The 16,140-nt window shown below is 41.9% G+C and overlaps 1 protein-coding gene across 3 annotated transcripts in view; it reads right to left on the reverse strand.

Moving 5' to 3' along the window:
- Positions 1–16,140, reverse strand: part of LOC126248778 (laminin subunit beta-1) — a 376,490-nt gene that overhangs the window by 41,277 nt on the left and 319,073 nt on the right. For all 3 annotated transcript variants that reach the window (XM_049950147.1, XM_049950149.1, XM_049950148.1), the window contains 2 exons: positions 11,351–11,534; positions 11,113–11,256 (listed from right to left, as the gene is read on the reverse strand). In XM_049950147.1, coding sequence (XP_049806104.1) covers positions 11,113–11,256; positions 11,351–11,534 — 328 coding nt within the window. The remainder of the gene's footprint in view (positions 1–11,112; positions 11,257–11,350; positions 11,535–16,140) is intronic.

A 16,140-nucleotide genomic window follows, 5' to 3' on the forward strand; every position in this document is an offset into this window, starting at 1 on the left:
ATTATTACATCTGAACTTCATATTGATAAAATTAAATTTGTTCTTTATAGTGCTAGTACAATGGAGGACATGTGCATCAACCAAATGATAATGCATTCTATTTTTGTACACACAAGGATAGTATTACTACAGCAAAATAACCCAATTGGTAGAATATTTCCTTCAGGCCAACAACTTGCACACAGTTATGATTGTATTTCTGATTATGTGAAAGTAGAGGTGTGTCGTGAAATTCTTTCATATTCAAGAAGAGGAAGCCATTACTGACGCAAATGATCAAAAGAATACATTACAGGAAAAGGTTTATCACAGTTGAAAAGTAATTACATCCAGGAATTGCTATGATGAGAAACAAAAGATTTTAGAAGTTATTCACTGCACTTTATAATGTATAAGAAAAATTTTAAAATAAGGAATCAGTGAGAAAATAGACTGGATTTTTGAATTCTTTGTGACTATCAAGGAACTGTAACAAAGACTTAGGAGAAACAACTCATAAAGAGTACTTTAATTGCTGTGCTGTGTAGTTTGCAACCAATATTCTTGCATCTCATGGGACATCAACTTTGAACACTGATGTTGCTGCACCTTCTGACATGCATGACCTGGCAAGTTCATCCTCAAATGGTGAACAGAAATACATTCATGAAGCTATGAGCGGAAGGCAAATGTGGATACTGGTCACAAGATTGTCTCCTTACACTTTAGCAATATAAATGAGGTGGTTCTCATGACTGAGAATATAACTGAGCCAGAATAGGACACCTAATTGGTGGAATTGTGGCTGATCTCCCTGTAAGCTCTTGACAAGAACAGAGGGTGGATACTAGTGCATCTTCTTCTTTGATCAATAGTTCTACCTATATGATGCTGAGCTTTCCTCTGCTGTACCTATTTCAGATGGAGGTCATGGCCTATGATGGTCATGAAATTCCAGTGCAGGGAGTGTTTTTGACAGAGGTCTCATATAAAACTATGTTACACTTGCTTTCATTTTTGGCAGTTTCTTAAGGCACAGCAGAAAACATTTTCGGATTTGATGCCTTCATGCACTTTGGTTTTTCCATTCCTGTGAACGTGAATTTGTAATCCTTGGACATTCCATTTCAAGGAATTGAAGCGTTTATGACCTCCTTTTTGCAGTTGTTCACTTCAGGTCTGGGCCAGGTGGCATTTGTCAAGGTACGTCTGTACTTGAAGCCAGGTTATGGCCACCTTTGTGTGGGTATGCCCAATTCCTCATGTCCTCTAGGACGCAATCAAGGCGCAACTGGACAGGTTGCTCACCTTCAATGTGGTCACCCCAGTTTCTTCGAGTCAGTGGGCTTTTCATTTGTCATTGTCAAAAATCTGGATGGTCTCTCAGGCTGTGTGGCTACTTTAAGGCTGTGAATGACCAGTTGATCATAGATTCTTTCAGAGTTTCACAGCCAGAGGACATGATCTCCAGGCTGCAGAACAGAGACTGTTACATGAAGACTGATCTGTTAGATTCATATTTAAAGCTGCTGTCACATTCAGATTCCTGTGAATTGCTAGTGTTTAGCACATCCTTTGGCTTGTACTGGTGTAACCAGCTTCTATTTGGAATCACTAGTGCTCCAGCCTTTTTTTTTTTTTTTTTTTTTTTGTGCTTCTTAGAATAACTGAGTCAGGGTGTTCTTTAGTGTGGCAGTTATTTAGATGACATCATGACAGGGGCATCGACAGCTGAGCACCCCCAAACTTTGTTTTCTTGCTTATCACCTGAGGGCCTGAAATGTAACTTCAGTAAGTGTAAGTTTTTCCAGTCTTGGTGGAGTACCTTGGTTTCCTCCTCTGCAAAAAGGCATCCATTCAACCAGAGAACATATGTAGGTCATTGACAATATGCCCTGCCCCCAAACTCTGTAAGAATTAAAGTCCTTTCTGGGGAAGATTAGCTATTACTACTTGCAGACAAAGAAAGAAGCATTAGCTATAGGCTGCACAGTGAAGAAGTTCCATATCTATCTGGCCGGTGTGAAGTTTCAGTGGATCACAGACCACAAGCCAATTATGCACAGTGTTTCGTCATCGGTCTGGACTTCCAGATGAAACGGCACAAAGACTTCAGTGTTGGGCATTGTTTCTGTCCACATATATGCATGACATCAACTACAAACCTTCTGGTCTCCAAACAAATGCTGACGCTCTATCTCGTCTGCCAGCTGGCCCAGATCATGAGTTTGACACTCAGGAAGTCATCATTTTTCAATTAGACTCTGATTTGCCATTGGCCCTTCAGGAATTCCCCCTCGATGCATGACATCAGTTGCGACTCAGAAATGGGCAGACCCCATATTCTGTTCTGTTGTTCAGTGGATTCGAAATGGTTGGCCTCAGAGACTGCCCATGGGCAACCACAGTCACTTGAAAACATACGTCACCATCTGGCCTAGACTGATCCTCCATGATGTGGGTTCTCCTCCACCAGAGGCCACACAACAGGCCTCGAGTCATTATTCCCCCAGCTCTGCGCCCCAAGGTCTTTGATCTCCTACATGCCAGTCACTGGAGTACACTCCTGGAAATTGAAATAAGAACACCGTGAATTCATTGTCCCAGGAAGGGGAAACTTTATTGACACATTCCTGGGGTCAGATACATCACATGATCACACTGACAGAACCACAGGCATATAGACACAGGCAACAGAGCATGCACAATGTCGGCACTAGTACAGTGTATATCCACCTTTCGCAGCAATGCAGGCTGCTATTATCCCATGGAGACGATCGTAGAGATGCTGGATGTAGTCCTGTGGAACGGCTTGCCATGCCATTTCCACCTGGCGCCTCAGTTGGACCAGCGTTCGTGCTGGACGTGCAGACCGCGTGAGACGACGCTTCATCCAGTCCCAAACATGCTCAATGGGGGACAGGTCCGGAGATCTTGCTTGCCAGGGTAGTTGACTTACACCTTCTAGAGCACGTTGGGTGGCACGGGATACATGCGGACGTGCATTGTCCTGTTGGAACAGCAAGTTCCCTTGCCGGTCTAGGAATGGTAGAACGATGGGTTCGATGACGGTTTGGATGTACCGTGCACTATTCAGTGTCCCCTCGACGATCACCAGTGGTGTACGGCCAGTGTAGGAGATCGCTCCCCACACCATGATGCCGGGTGTTGGCCCTGTGTGCCTCGGTCGTATGCAGTCCTGATTGTGGCGCTCACCTGCACGGCGCCAAACACGCATACGACCATCATTGGCACCAAGGCAGAAGCGACTCTCATCGCTGAAGACGACACGTCTCCATTCGCCCCTCCATTCACGCCTGTCGCGACACCACTGGAGGCAGGCTGCACGATGTTGGGGCGTGAGCGGAAGACGGCCTAACGGTGTGCGGGACCGTAGCCCAGCTTCATGGAGACGGTTGCGAATGGTCCTCGCCGATACCCCAGGAGCAACAGTGTCCCTAATTTGCTGGGAAGTGGCGGTGCGGTCCCCTACGGCACTGCGTAGGATCCTACGGTCTTGGCGTGCATCCGTGCGTCGCTGCGGTCCGATCCCAGGTCGACGGGCACGTGCACCTTCCGCCGACCACTGGCGACAACATCGATGTACTGTGGAGACCTCACGCCCCACGTGTTGAGCAATTCGGCGGTACGTCCACCCGGCCTCCCGCATGCCCACTATACGCCCTCGCTCAAAGTCCGTCAACTGCACATACGGTTCACGTCCACGCTGTCGCGGCATGCTACCAGTGTTAAAGACTGCGATGGAGCTCCGTATGCCACGGCAAACTGGCTGACACTGACGGCGGCGGTGCACAAATGCTGCGCAGCTAGCGCCATTCGACGGCCAACACCGCGGTTCCTGGTGTGTCCGCTGTGCCGTGCGTGTGATCATTGCTTGTACAGCCCTCTCGCAGTGTCCGGAGCAAGTATGGTGGGTCTGACACACCGGTGTCAATGTGTTCTTTTTTCCATTTCCAGGAGTGTATTTTACGTTTGAAGCAGCTGGCCCATCAGCATGCCTCTTGGTTGGCCATTGATAGGGATATCAAGCTATGATTCAGCCCTATACCCTGTGCGCCTGCCAACAGCCAACTCTCCTCAATGCTTTTTCCTCCTTGGCCCCAGGCAGGCACATGGGAGTATCTTCACACTGACTTTGCCAGCCCTTTTTTGCAGTGGATGTGGCTCATTGTGGTCAACTCATTCTCCTGGAGTTCCCTTATGTCCATCCACCCCCTCTACGACATCAGCAAATGTCATTCGGGCCTTGACTCTCATCTTTGCTAAAATGGGTCTTCCATTGGCCATCATATTAGAAAACTGCCCCCAGTTTACCTACACACAGTTCCCAAATTTTTGTGACCTTCAAGAGATCACACAGCTGCTCACCACCCCATTCCATCTGCAATCCATAGGGGACGCAGAATGAATGGTGCAAACTTTCAAGGAGAAGATTTCGGTCATGGTGCACTCTGCTTCCACGGACAAGGCTCTCATGTTGTTTTTGGCTGCCTATCATTGCTCGGAAGAGCCCTGCTGAATTACTACATGGATGGCCGCCACAGACTCTCCTTACACTGCTGTTTCCACCAGAACCTGCCCCTCCTCCTCAATCCTCCCCCTCCTGCCTCAGGCCTGTTGCTGGTCCAGCTCAGCAACCCCTGTTTTGGGTGCCAATGTTCAGACACTGTCTGTCTTGGGTTCCTCCTACAGTCCATGGCTCTCACGGTCAGTGGATGTATGAGGTCTGTGCTGCGGGCCATCTTTGGTGGTGTCATAAGAATCAGCTATGATCCAGATTGCCAAAGTCAGCATTCCAACAAGCCCTTGATGACTTGCTGCCTCACCCCGTCTGGCCTCCGCAGCAACCAGCTCCACTTCACACTGGCTGGGCCCTTGGTGCTGTGGGGTTCATGGAGTGGACCCTTGCACCTCCGTCTGTCTTTAATCCAGTTCCAGCAAAGCTAGTCCCATCTCCAGAGGATGCTCCGTGCATGGCCATGCCTGCACATGACAGTCCTGCAATTGTCAACAGAGAGATGTAGCCTGTCCTGGACTCAGCCACGCCGGGGCCCTCCTGGCTCCCATTCTGACCACTACCCCACTCCCCCCCTCATTGCAGTCAGCACCATAGGGGGCTGCTTACACACCTATCTATCATCTCCTGGGTGGAGGGTTGATATGACCAATTTGGACAGTGAGATGGAGTTATCTCAACTGTCCACAACTGATCCATACTTGGTGCTCCAAGCTGCAAGTGACCAGCAGAAGACAAAAGCTGAAAAGAAGCTATACCCTCGAGGCCATCGCCATGCCATTTTGTGGAATCCCATGGTCAACTTGCCTGATGTAAGCAGGCACTCCACCAGGAATGGCAGTTCTTGTTGATGCACCATATGATCCACATATTACGCTGGCCACCTTGTGATGACATTTATCATCTCAAGCCCAGAATACTCTTAAACTATGTGATTCTGTATGTCTTGATGAATGTTTGTCTATTCAGTGAATACAGAATAAAGAGTGTTAGTAAGTACCAACCTCAACAGTTTTTCTTACTGATCTGCATTAAATTACATTTTTCTACATTTAGAGTAAGCTACCACTCTTCACACCAACTATAAATTCCGTCTAAGCCATCTTTTATCCTCATAGTCACTCAATGATGACATCTCCCTATACACCACAGCATCATCAGCCAACAGCCACAGATCGCTGCTCACACTTTCAGACCATCTATGAATATACAGGGTGTTTCTGCATGAGCATGCAAAAATGTAACAGGACATTGAGAATGCTCCACTGGGCAATCTGAAGTAGGGAACCTGGGGTTGGAGAACCCAGCTTAAGTAGATATGAAAGTAAACCATCTACTGCTTTGTCTAGCATTACTGTTTTCCAGCTTATTTACAACTAACATGCGTAGAAGTTTACATGTACTATGCTGTTTACTCACATGTACAGTCTTTATTTCCTGCAAGGAAACAAGAACAGGCCTGATTATTAGGAAGTCATGATGTAGGTTTTGTTTACTTTATGTGTCCATAAGGTGACTCTGTTGTATCGTATTCACATTGTCCAATGCCATGACTGAATGGCATACCCATTCATTAATAAGTGCTATTCAGAGATGTACAGTACAATACGATGGAGTACCACTGGTACAGTATTTCCTCATCTCTGTATTGTCAGGGAATGTCCTATTCCATGGCCTGTGAGGTCACCTGAGCCAAATCCCCTTGATTATTTCCTATTTAGATATCTAAACTCACTTGCATATGCACCCCAGTGGATACAGAGATGGAATTAGTTGTCAGAATTGTAGCTGCCTGTGATGTGATTTGGAACACACCAGGGATATTTGTCAGGGTGCAATAGAATCTTGTTCGCCAATGTCATACTTGCATTGATGTTGATGGCCATCAGTTTCAGCATATTTTGTAAGATATGGTACAAATGGTACATCCATTGTGTCAGTGATGGTATTCACAGTTAACTAATGTACATAAAAAGTACACAGCAATTTGATTTTATTCCTATTATCTCCTTAAGATGACTTCTCCAACACTAGGTTCCCTAACTCAAATTACCCAATGGAGCATCCTCTATGTTCTGTTAAATTTTTGCATGTTCTTACGTAAACACCCTATAGATGATAAGAGCGCTCCTATCACATTTCCCTGGGAAAGCCATGATGGTACCCTTGTCTCTGATGATCACTCGCTATAGATAACAACATACTGGGTTCTATTACATAAGAAGTTTTCAACTACTCACATAGTTGGGAACCTAATATGTATGCTCAGACCTTCATTGACAGTCTGCAGTGGGACACCGAATTTGCCTGTTACGCTTCAGGATATGATTCAAGAAATGGGCAAGCTAAGTTTCATGTGAGTGATACTTTCTAAATCCATGTTGATTTATGGACAGAAGCTTTTCCTTCTGGAGGAAATTTATTTATTTATTTATTTATTTTAAACTTAGAATATGTTCAAGAGTTCTGCAGCAAACTGTTGTTAAGGATATTGGTCTGTAATTTTGTGGGTCCATTATTTAACCTTTATTACATACAGGAGTCACCTGTGCTTCTTTCCAGGCATTTGGGATTTTGTACTGAGCAAGAGATTTGCAATATGTACAAGCTAAATAAGGGGCAAGTGCTATAGAGTAGTCTCTCTAAAACTGAGTTGTGATTCCATCTGGATCAGGTGACTTATTTGTTTTCAACTCTTTCAGTTGCTTCTCTATACCAGGAGTACCTTCTGCTATGTTCTCCATAGGGGAGTCTGTGCAATGGTCAAATGATGGTATGTGTCTACAGTCCTCCTGTGTGAATGATTTCTTATATGCAAAATCAAAACTTCGGCTTTCCTGTTGCAGTGTTCTCGTGGCACACCAGATTGATCAGTGAGTGACTGGATAGAAGGTTTTGACCCACTTAGAGATTTTATGTAAGACCAGAATTTTCTTGAGTTGTTGGCAATATCTTTTTCTAAGGTATGATAGTGGAAGTAGTTGTATGCCTCACACCTCAAAATTTTTACAGATGCACGAATTTCTACTAATTCTTACCTGTTGTGATTTGTGCATTCTTTTTTGAACTGAGTATGCAACAGTCTCTGCTTCCTCAGCATTTTCTGGATTTTGTTATCAAATCACAGTGGCTCTTTTTTCACCCCTAATCCACTTTCTCAGCACATACTTCTCCCGAGCGTAATTTCCAGACAGTTTAAACTCTGCCCATAATTCCATTATGTCTGTCATATTGGAACTAATTTATGTCCATGCATTGTCTAAACAGAATGCTAACAACTGCTTATTTGCTCTTTGTAGCAAAAATACTCTCCTAGCCTTCTGGATGGATTTATTAACTTTAGTAACCATTGCCACTAAGGTGACATCATGATCACTGACACTCTAGTTAAGGCCAGGTCTGTTTGTAGCTATATAGTCTAAAACATTTCCATTGCATGAGGACTATTGAACTAGTTTCTCAAGAGTTTTCAGAAAAGTGTTCAAAACTACTTCATAAAGCTGTCTGTCTGTAATTCAGACTGCAATGAATCCATAGACGTCCCAGTCTATATTCAACAGGTTGAAAGTCGACTCCGAACCTAACAACGCATGATCAGGGTATTCCTGCACCACTGAGGATAGACTTTCTTTGAATGATTCTAAAACTGTCAAGATGGAATTGGGTGGCCAATAAAAACATCTGATAATTAACCTGAGTTCACCTACATTTTCTACTTGCATCCAGATAATATCACAGTTAGATTCCATTTTGACCTCGATAGACAAAGTATTTTTGTTGACTGCAATAAACACTGCCCCTCCTATGGCATCTAATCTGACTTTTTGATAAACATTTCATGCCTCATTAAATATTTTGAAGCTCTTTACTACAGGCTTCAGCCAGCTCTTGGTTCCGAGAATAATTAGAGGGCACATCTTTCCTGGAGGTCAGGAAATTCAGGACCTTTGTTACAAATACTTTGACAATGTATTGTTGAAATTTTGACAGCTGACACGTCTTTACTTTATACATGGTCAGATTTCACACTCTGTGTATTGGCTGATAGTGTTCATCAGAGGGAGCTCAAACTCTCAACTGGTCTGCTACCCAACTAGCTGCTTCCTTTGTATAGTCCACCCTGATCTATTAAGGGGAGTCCTATTGGTCTCTACTCCATAACGTAGGTCCATAAATCTGCAGCTAAGACTGTCACAGAACAGACAGAGCCTCCAGTTGAGAACCTCCACTTGGCTCAAAACCAAAGAACACCAATCAATCGTCGGAAAGATGCTGCAAACTGTGAGCTCTGCTTGCACCCATTGAGCCAAGTCAGCAGTCTTCACCATTTCCACCAGCTGCCTGTATGAACTGAGGAGAGTCTCAGAACCCAGCACCAGACATCGTTGGTGTCGATTCGAGCCATAACTTTAAGACCACTGCACCCTGCACCCTCGATAGCCACAGACAGGCCTCACCCACATCTCAGATGAGGCCCCCTGCCATACATACCAAGTGCACATTGGATTTATTTCCCAGCCTTGAATGCTATTTCGCTAAAGTGCTCCATGACACGCCTAACGTTGGATCTCCTGATAACTAGCAACCCCCCCCCCCTCCCCTGTGCCTGCTTGCACCCAGCTGAGCAAGCAGCCACCCATCCATTAAGAGGGTCAAAGGGTGAGGCTAGATGGTCAGCCCTCACACTGAAATTCTGCCTTGAGCGACATGTAACAATCCACCACACTCTGTGGTGAGGGCAGATGCCTGCATTGGGTACATGTGGGTAAAGCAAGCAACATCTGAGGTGTCCCATGCAATGTGCCACATTTTCCACCAATGCTACATCCTGAGGCAGCAGTCTGAAGACAGCTGACCAAAGCCAAAAGCATTTTCAGCTATTTGGAAACTGCTGCTAGCTTCTCCTGCCTTTGCACACAGCACACACACATTCTACCCATCTTAGTAGCACTAACTTAAGAATTAACAATAAAATCACAGCGAGAAAGCTAAATATGTAACTTGCTACACTCCCGGTGTGTCAACAATGGAGGCTGGCACCTTACTGAGCTGTGTAGCTGGCCATTAAAAAGAAATTATGACTGTGTTACAGATGGTGTGAATCTATAATTCACAGTTACTAAAATGTGAGACTACACCTCTTAAATACAAACACACACAATGAACTGAAGAACTAAACTATGAAAACACACATAAAAGCTAAATAAGTTGCTTGCTACTCTCCTGGTGTGTCAGAGGCAGAAGGTGGAGCCTGACTGAACTGTAACCAATGGACTGCTGGATGTTCAAAACAAACAAATGACAACTGCACTACAGCCTGCACAAAACCACACTTTACAACTGCTAAAATGTGAGACAGCATTCCAGACATTCTGCATTTTTCTGATTTGTTCTTGGTGGGATTTTAATCCAGATCAGAAAATTTACTGTAAGTTGAGGCTGGCTGGGTGGCAAGAGTTAAGTACATGTTGCAAAGAAAGTTCCTATCAGAAAAGTTTCAAGGACTGATATTAAAAGATAGAATACAGAAGATACATGGTGTAGAATAACAAGGTCAATATTATCATACTGCAAAGCACGCTATGCATCCAGATTGTGTGTGCTGTCAACGCATTCTGAAAATGTAGTCTTGAACTTGGTGCCTGGTTCATCACATACATCATCTAGATTCTCAAACAATATCACTTCCTCAGAACTTTTCAGATGTAAAATTGATCTAGAGAATGAGATGCACAGTAATAAGAATACTTTAAATGCCTGTCTTAACCTTCGAGCAGGTACACCTGTGTATAAAGTGTGCCAACCACAAATAAAATGGTTTAGCACAGTTCTACAAAATACAAAGTGAGCTAGAAGAGAAAAAATTTACAATTTTTGCAAGAAAATGACCCAGATTATGAGCTAGCAGCACAATCCCATAATGAGACAGTTGTCTATGAGGTAATTAGTAATGAATAAGTGTTTGGCTGAGATCTGATGCAACTGCACTGTTAATGGTTTGAGTGGGTCATTACTGTCTCCATAACACCTGTCTGTGGCAACAGAGTGATACAATGAAAGTTTATTCCATCACTGCTTCATAAAACAGTGCTTTACCTCATATCATTGCATACTATATCATTGCTTAATTAAATTAAGATTAAGTTGTGAGTTTGCTCATTCTTGTTTACCTTGGTAACATAAAGCCAGCTATTCTTTACATCTGTACAAAGTGCATCACGAGGCAACTCGTGTTATTAAAAACGGCACACCTGCTCAAGAGTTAAAAAATAAGATATTGGGGTTTATGTAACTTTTCTTGGAGACCATCAAATTTACCAATGTGAATACAATATTTAACAATTTGTGACATGGATGTATACTACAAACAAACTATTTTAATCTGTTGTAAGTTAATGGTTTTTCACTACAAAAATCTAGATTACATTTTATTAAAATGTGGCAGGTATTCCAGACTACAGCTACCATTCTTTTTCCAATGTAGGAATGGATGATTGATTCATAATATTCTGTTTTTATGATTATACTTTCATTTTTAAATTTAAAAATTTCAGCTCATATCAAAGAGAAAATAAAATAGACAAAAATGTACATACCACGACAACCTTCGGGACCAAAACCGTATGTTCCTGGAGCACATCTGTCACAGCGCCTGCCAACCACATTAGGTTTGCAGGTGCAAGCACCACCCAATTCTGAACATATAGCACTCACTGATCCAGTAGGGTCGCATTGGCAGGCTGTAAAATTGAATGTAGTGGTTAATATTCTCAACAATAAATGGTCACTGGAGCGGAGGGGGATAGATAAAATCATAACGGAAGTACAACTTACGGAATGCACCACCATGAACGTAGAAACCTATGCTGTGATGGTACTTTTGACAGACATCAGGAATGCTGCCCTTAAGTACAGAGTAGAATGCCTGACCACACTGATATCGCTCAAATTCCTGCCTATGGAGATTGTTTGCTCCTTGGAAAAATGGGATGCTTTCTGGTCTTGGAATCAGTGCAATCTGCAAATAAAAAAACAAGAAGCAACACATTAAAATAACAGTAACTAAACCTAATACCAAAGCAGTAAGGGCCATTCATAAATAATCATCTCCACATAATGATGCCAAGGCACTGAGAGGAGCTCTCCTTCTGAAAAAATATCCAACTATTTTCGTTTCCACACAGTGAAACGTATATCAGTCAAAAACAACTTTATTCTCAGTTAGAAAATACATTATTGTTCCACTTGCTTACAGTTTTGAATATAAATGGGCAAGTACTAGTTAGGTTAAGAGTAAAGAAATGGTAGAAGAAACATACACCAATTCTTCCATTGAAGAACACTTTTGTCATACAAACCCTTTACTGCAACTCTTGCACTGTATGAAGATTATACTCATTGGGTGGAAACAGAATGTGATGAAATAGAGACACATGAAAACTAGATAGAGCCATGGAAGCAGCCCAAATTTTTATATTACAAAAAAATTAAATTAATTGGCTATGCACGAGGTATTAGATTCAAGAGATCTAAAACCTACTCTACAAACTGTGCTGTGTGGATCCCATTATGTGAAAAGCATTAAGATTTCTCCTTACCTAACAGTGGGACTGGCAATTTTGCTAAATTGTCCAGTAATCAACATGTCTAAATTTGAAAAATCTGGGGAGTTCCAGGTTTATTAAAGGCACTTGACTGAAACTTCAGCTCTAGCTCATGTAATTTGCAATAAATGTAACACACACCTGGTTCATGTCCCACACAAATGAGTAAGTCACAATAAACACACAACACAAATGCTACTCAAAATAGTAGAAGAGCGAAAAAAAGCCTCAGCATGTTACTTGGAGACAGTAATTCAGGAACCTGATGCAATGTTTCACTATATCTCAACTTTTATATAGCATTGGCATTACTCTACTTAGCTCCAGACATTCGGCACTTTGAGACACAAAAATCCATAGCATGGTTAGCAGAATCACTAATAAACAGACAGTCTCTAGCAGAGCCATTAGCCTTTGTTTCTGGAACAGAAAATAGAAAGGTTTAATGGAAGTAAATAAGTAGTTATCAAGAAGAATGTGAGGGTGACATAAATTAGTAAAGAGCCATAAGATCCAGGATAGCAAGGCAGAACACTGAAATAAAAAGGTGACAATAAAATACAGTGATGGGAAGATACATTTATTCTGTACTGGTATTACTGATAGTAAATGACAGTCTGAGCACAATAACTGAACATAGTATAAAAATGACAGTTAAATAAAATAGTAGGGGGATGAGAAGACATGAAAGAAGTAGTAATGGAGAAAAAGCAGGGAAACCAACAAGAGAGAAGAAGGCTAAGAGAGTATAAATGTCCATTAAACAAAGTGACCATGAATTGGACATAATAGTAGATATATAGGATAAAGAGCAGGGAGGAGAAAGGTACATGAAACTGAAAGAAATGTAAAACATACTTGAACTCTGTTGGGTTTTAATGCAAAATGCATTACTGAAAAGGAGATTACAGTTCAACAGTGCTGATGTCACTATAGATCAAGTACTACCTCTACTGGAGACACAAAGGAGAAATGCAACAGTCATAGTCTGCTCATACAAAATTCCCAGAGGTTACCTGTAGTGACTTAGGAAAACCTAAAACAGGATGTTTAGATATGAACATGAGCACCACTCTGATTGACTGTGTGTTAATGATGTCACTAATTCAGTTGCTACTAGTATATGGCTGGCGGGAAATGATTAACACAGTGCTACAGTGTGCACTATACCACAGGATACATACAACTGCCAACAGAGAGAGTACTCCTATGCATATTCACATTTCTGGCAAGTTTTACAGTGATTATGAAAAAAAAAAAGGTTATTCTGTCAGCAGAGATCATGACTGACATTATAATTAGTTTCTGTAATTAGAAGAATCACAAGATTGTTTGACAATATATTCAGCTTCAACGACATAGTTGTAATCTTCAGATTTTTGAAGATGACTGCTGGGTGCTTGAAATCAGTTACATTGTGAAATGTTACAGCAGTTATGTCAATAACACAATAAAATAATTCTCCATTCATTACAGCAATGTTATGTTTGTATTTGGCTTAACGAGTCTTATATTTTTCCGTGTCTCACCAGTTGATGGTAAAGATTTTACCAGCACAGTGCTATAACAGTTATTTGAAAAATGTAATCCAGAAACAGATTTCTCAAACCATATTTGCTCTCCTCCATAAATAAAAATCATCAAAACACATAAAATACATTTCCCTCACCATTTTGTATTCCTTTGGTTGTACTGTCTAAACAATTAGTTTTCTCAAGATCATGAAATCTTCCTTAGTCGCACCATCCTTGCTAACGTGTTGCCATGGGCACTTGTCATCCTATTGGAGATGGGACTTTCACAACTGCGGACAGTGGTTCAATCTCCACAGGCTCACCTCAGAAAATTAAGTTGTGGTGGGTTAGTCCTTCTCTACATATTCATCCTAAAATGTGACATTTTTTCCAGTGAGGGATGTCTTGGCAGAGACCTTGGTTATGGATATCTGCATTTTGAATGTTCAGGAAATGTTCTACCATGAAGTGGTTTCTTCATCTGATATGAGACGAAAAAAAGATAGTGAGTGCCATGTCTGGTGAATACAAGGCTGAGGCAAAATTTGATCACCCAGAGATGCAGCATGTGTGACTGTCCTGTTCAGAATGAGCTGGGCCATATTCATGGAGGAGAAATACCCCCTTAGGCAGCTTCCTGTGATGCTTCATCTTGACAAACTGTTTTTTATTTATTTATGGTAGTCCATTTCCTTGGTAACAATAATGGACCATTACATAGTGAACTATACTTGTGTGAACCTTTATGATAATCCATTTCTACGTCTTTTCTTTTTTTCCTATTCTGAATATTGAAGTAAGTTTACAGTGTGTATTTATTATTTTCATTGTCTTAATTTGTTTCTGTTACTCCTGCTCTAACATTTAGATGGCTACCTACATGCTACTCTAGATGAAGTTTTCCTGTGGTATCTTTTTCCACTCTGTCAGGCGTTCCATTACTGTGACAGAAAAAGTGCCACACGTTTTTGTTATTTTAATCTGTTGTGACTAATTTTATGGGTATCTTAATCACCTACTGCTACTAGTACTGTTACAACAACACCTGCTGTTATCAGTACTGTTACAATACCACCATCACCATAATCATCATGATCAACAACAACAACAACATCTAATACTACTACTACCACGACTATGACCACGACCACCACCACCACTACCACTACCACCACCACCACCACCACCACCACTGCTACTGAAACTTATGTTACTAAGACCAACACTTGTACTGAACGGGGTAGTGCAGTGGTTAGCACACTGGACTAACATTCAGGAGGACAATACAATGGTTCAAACCCGTGTCCAGCTCTCCTGATTTAAGTTTTCCGTGATTTCCCTAAACCGTGTAAAGCAAATGACAAGATGGTTCCTTCAAAAGGGCACATTCATTTTCTTTCTCCATCTTTCCATAATCTGAGCTTTTGCTCCATCTCTAATGACTTCATTGTCAACAGGACATTAAACACTAATCTCCTCCTCCTCCTTGAACACTTCTAGTACAATTACTTTTGATAATGTTGTTAAGGCCACTGATCCTTAGAGAAAAGTTAAATAAAACACACACACACACAACATTTACAACTGATGTAGTCAGTCTAGTTTTCCTGTATGTTCTGTACCAGATTTGGCATGCTATTGGTTTCAGCAATGTATTTTCAACCCCAGACAGCATAATGACAAATCAGAGCAAATCATCTTCTTTCAGCAATTCTAATTCTTCTTAGGTACACTTGTGACCACCTTCCTTCACTCTTCCATTACCAGGCAAAGCAATCTTAGAGCTATCACAATTTCTTCTTGTTCTCATGGGTCTTCTACAGGTATTATTCATCCCAGCTGCAGAGTCGGTTGCCTATAGTTATGCCTTGCTTTTTCTTAGACTCATTAGTTAGAAGATTTTGAGTATCAAAGTCATCTTTTAATCTAATTATGTTATAAACAATTTTACCTCTTAAGGCTTTCTCAGCATCCCTTGTTATGTATTCAGCTAGGGACGATTCCCATGGGACATGATCTGATGTGCCAATTTCACCAGTCACAGCTGGTTGCTGCCTTCTTACCAATTCATTTCAGATATGTAGGATATGGCACTGGACCAGTCCCCTACTTGGCTCAAAATGAATTATCTCACGTCTTTGATTTATATATGGAAGAGATTTATATGTTGCCTGCTGCTGCCATTCTGTAAATATTAAATTTTTTATTACTAATGGATTTGTTGCTGGTTCCCCAAGAAGGTCTTGTATTTTTTCCTGCAGTATCCATAGCGCAATAACAGAATTCCTTGCTGTACTTCCCTCACTGCAGCAACAGGCCTCACCTGCCATAGCTTGTGCACTTGGACTGGTACCCTAATCCACAATTGCACATAGCCATAACCTCTTCAGGAGATTTCAGCAGTATGCTCCTATGACAGTTTGACCCCCTTTAAAGGCATAATCTGATTGTATCACACCTTAGCAGTCCCAGTGGTGAATCTACACATCTCCACTGCTTGCTTCAG

This window comes from Schistocerca nitens, chromosome 3 (genome assembly GCF_023898315.1).
Source record: "Schistocerca nitens isolate TAMUIC-IGC-003100 chromosome 3, iqSchNite1.1, whole genome shotgun sequence".
NCBI classification, from domain to species: Eukaryota; Metazoa; Arthropoda; class Insecta; order Orthoptera; family Acrididae; genus Schistocerca; species Schistocerca nitens.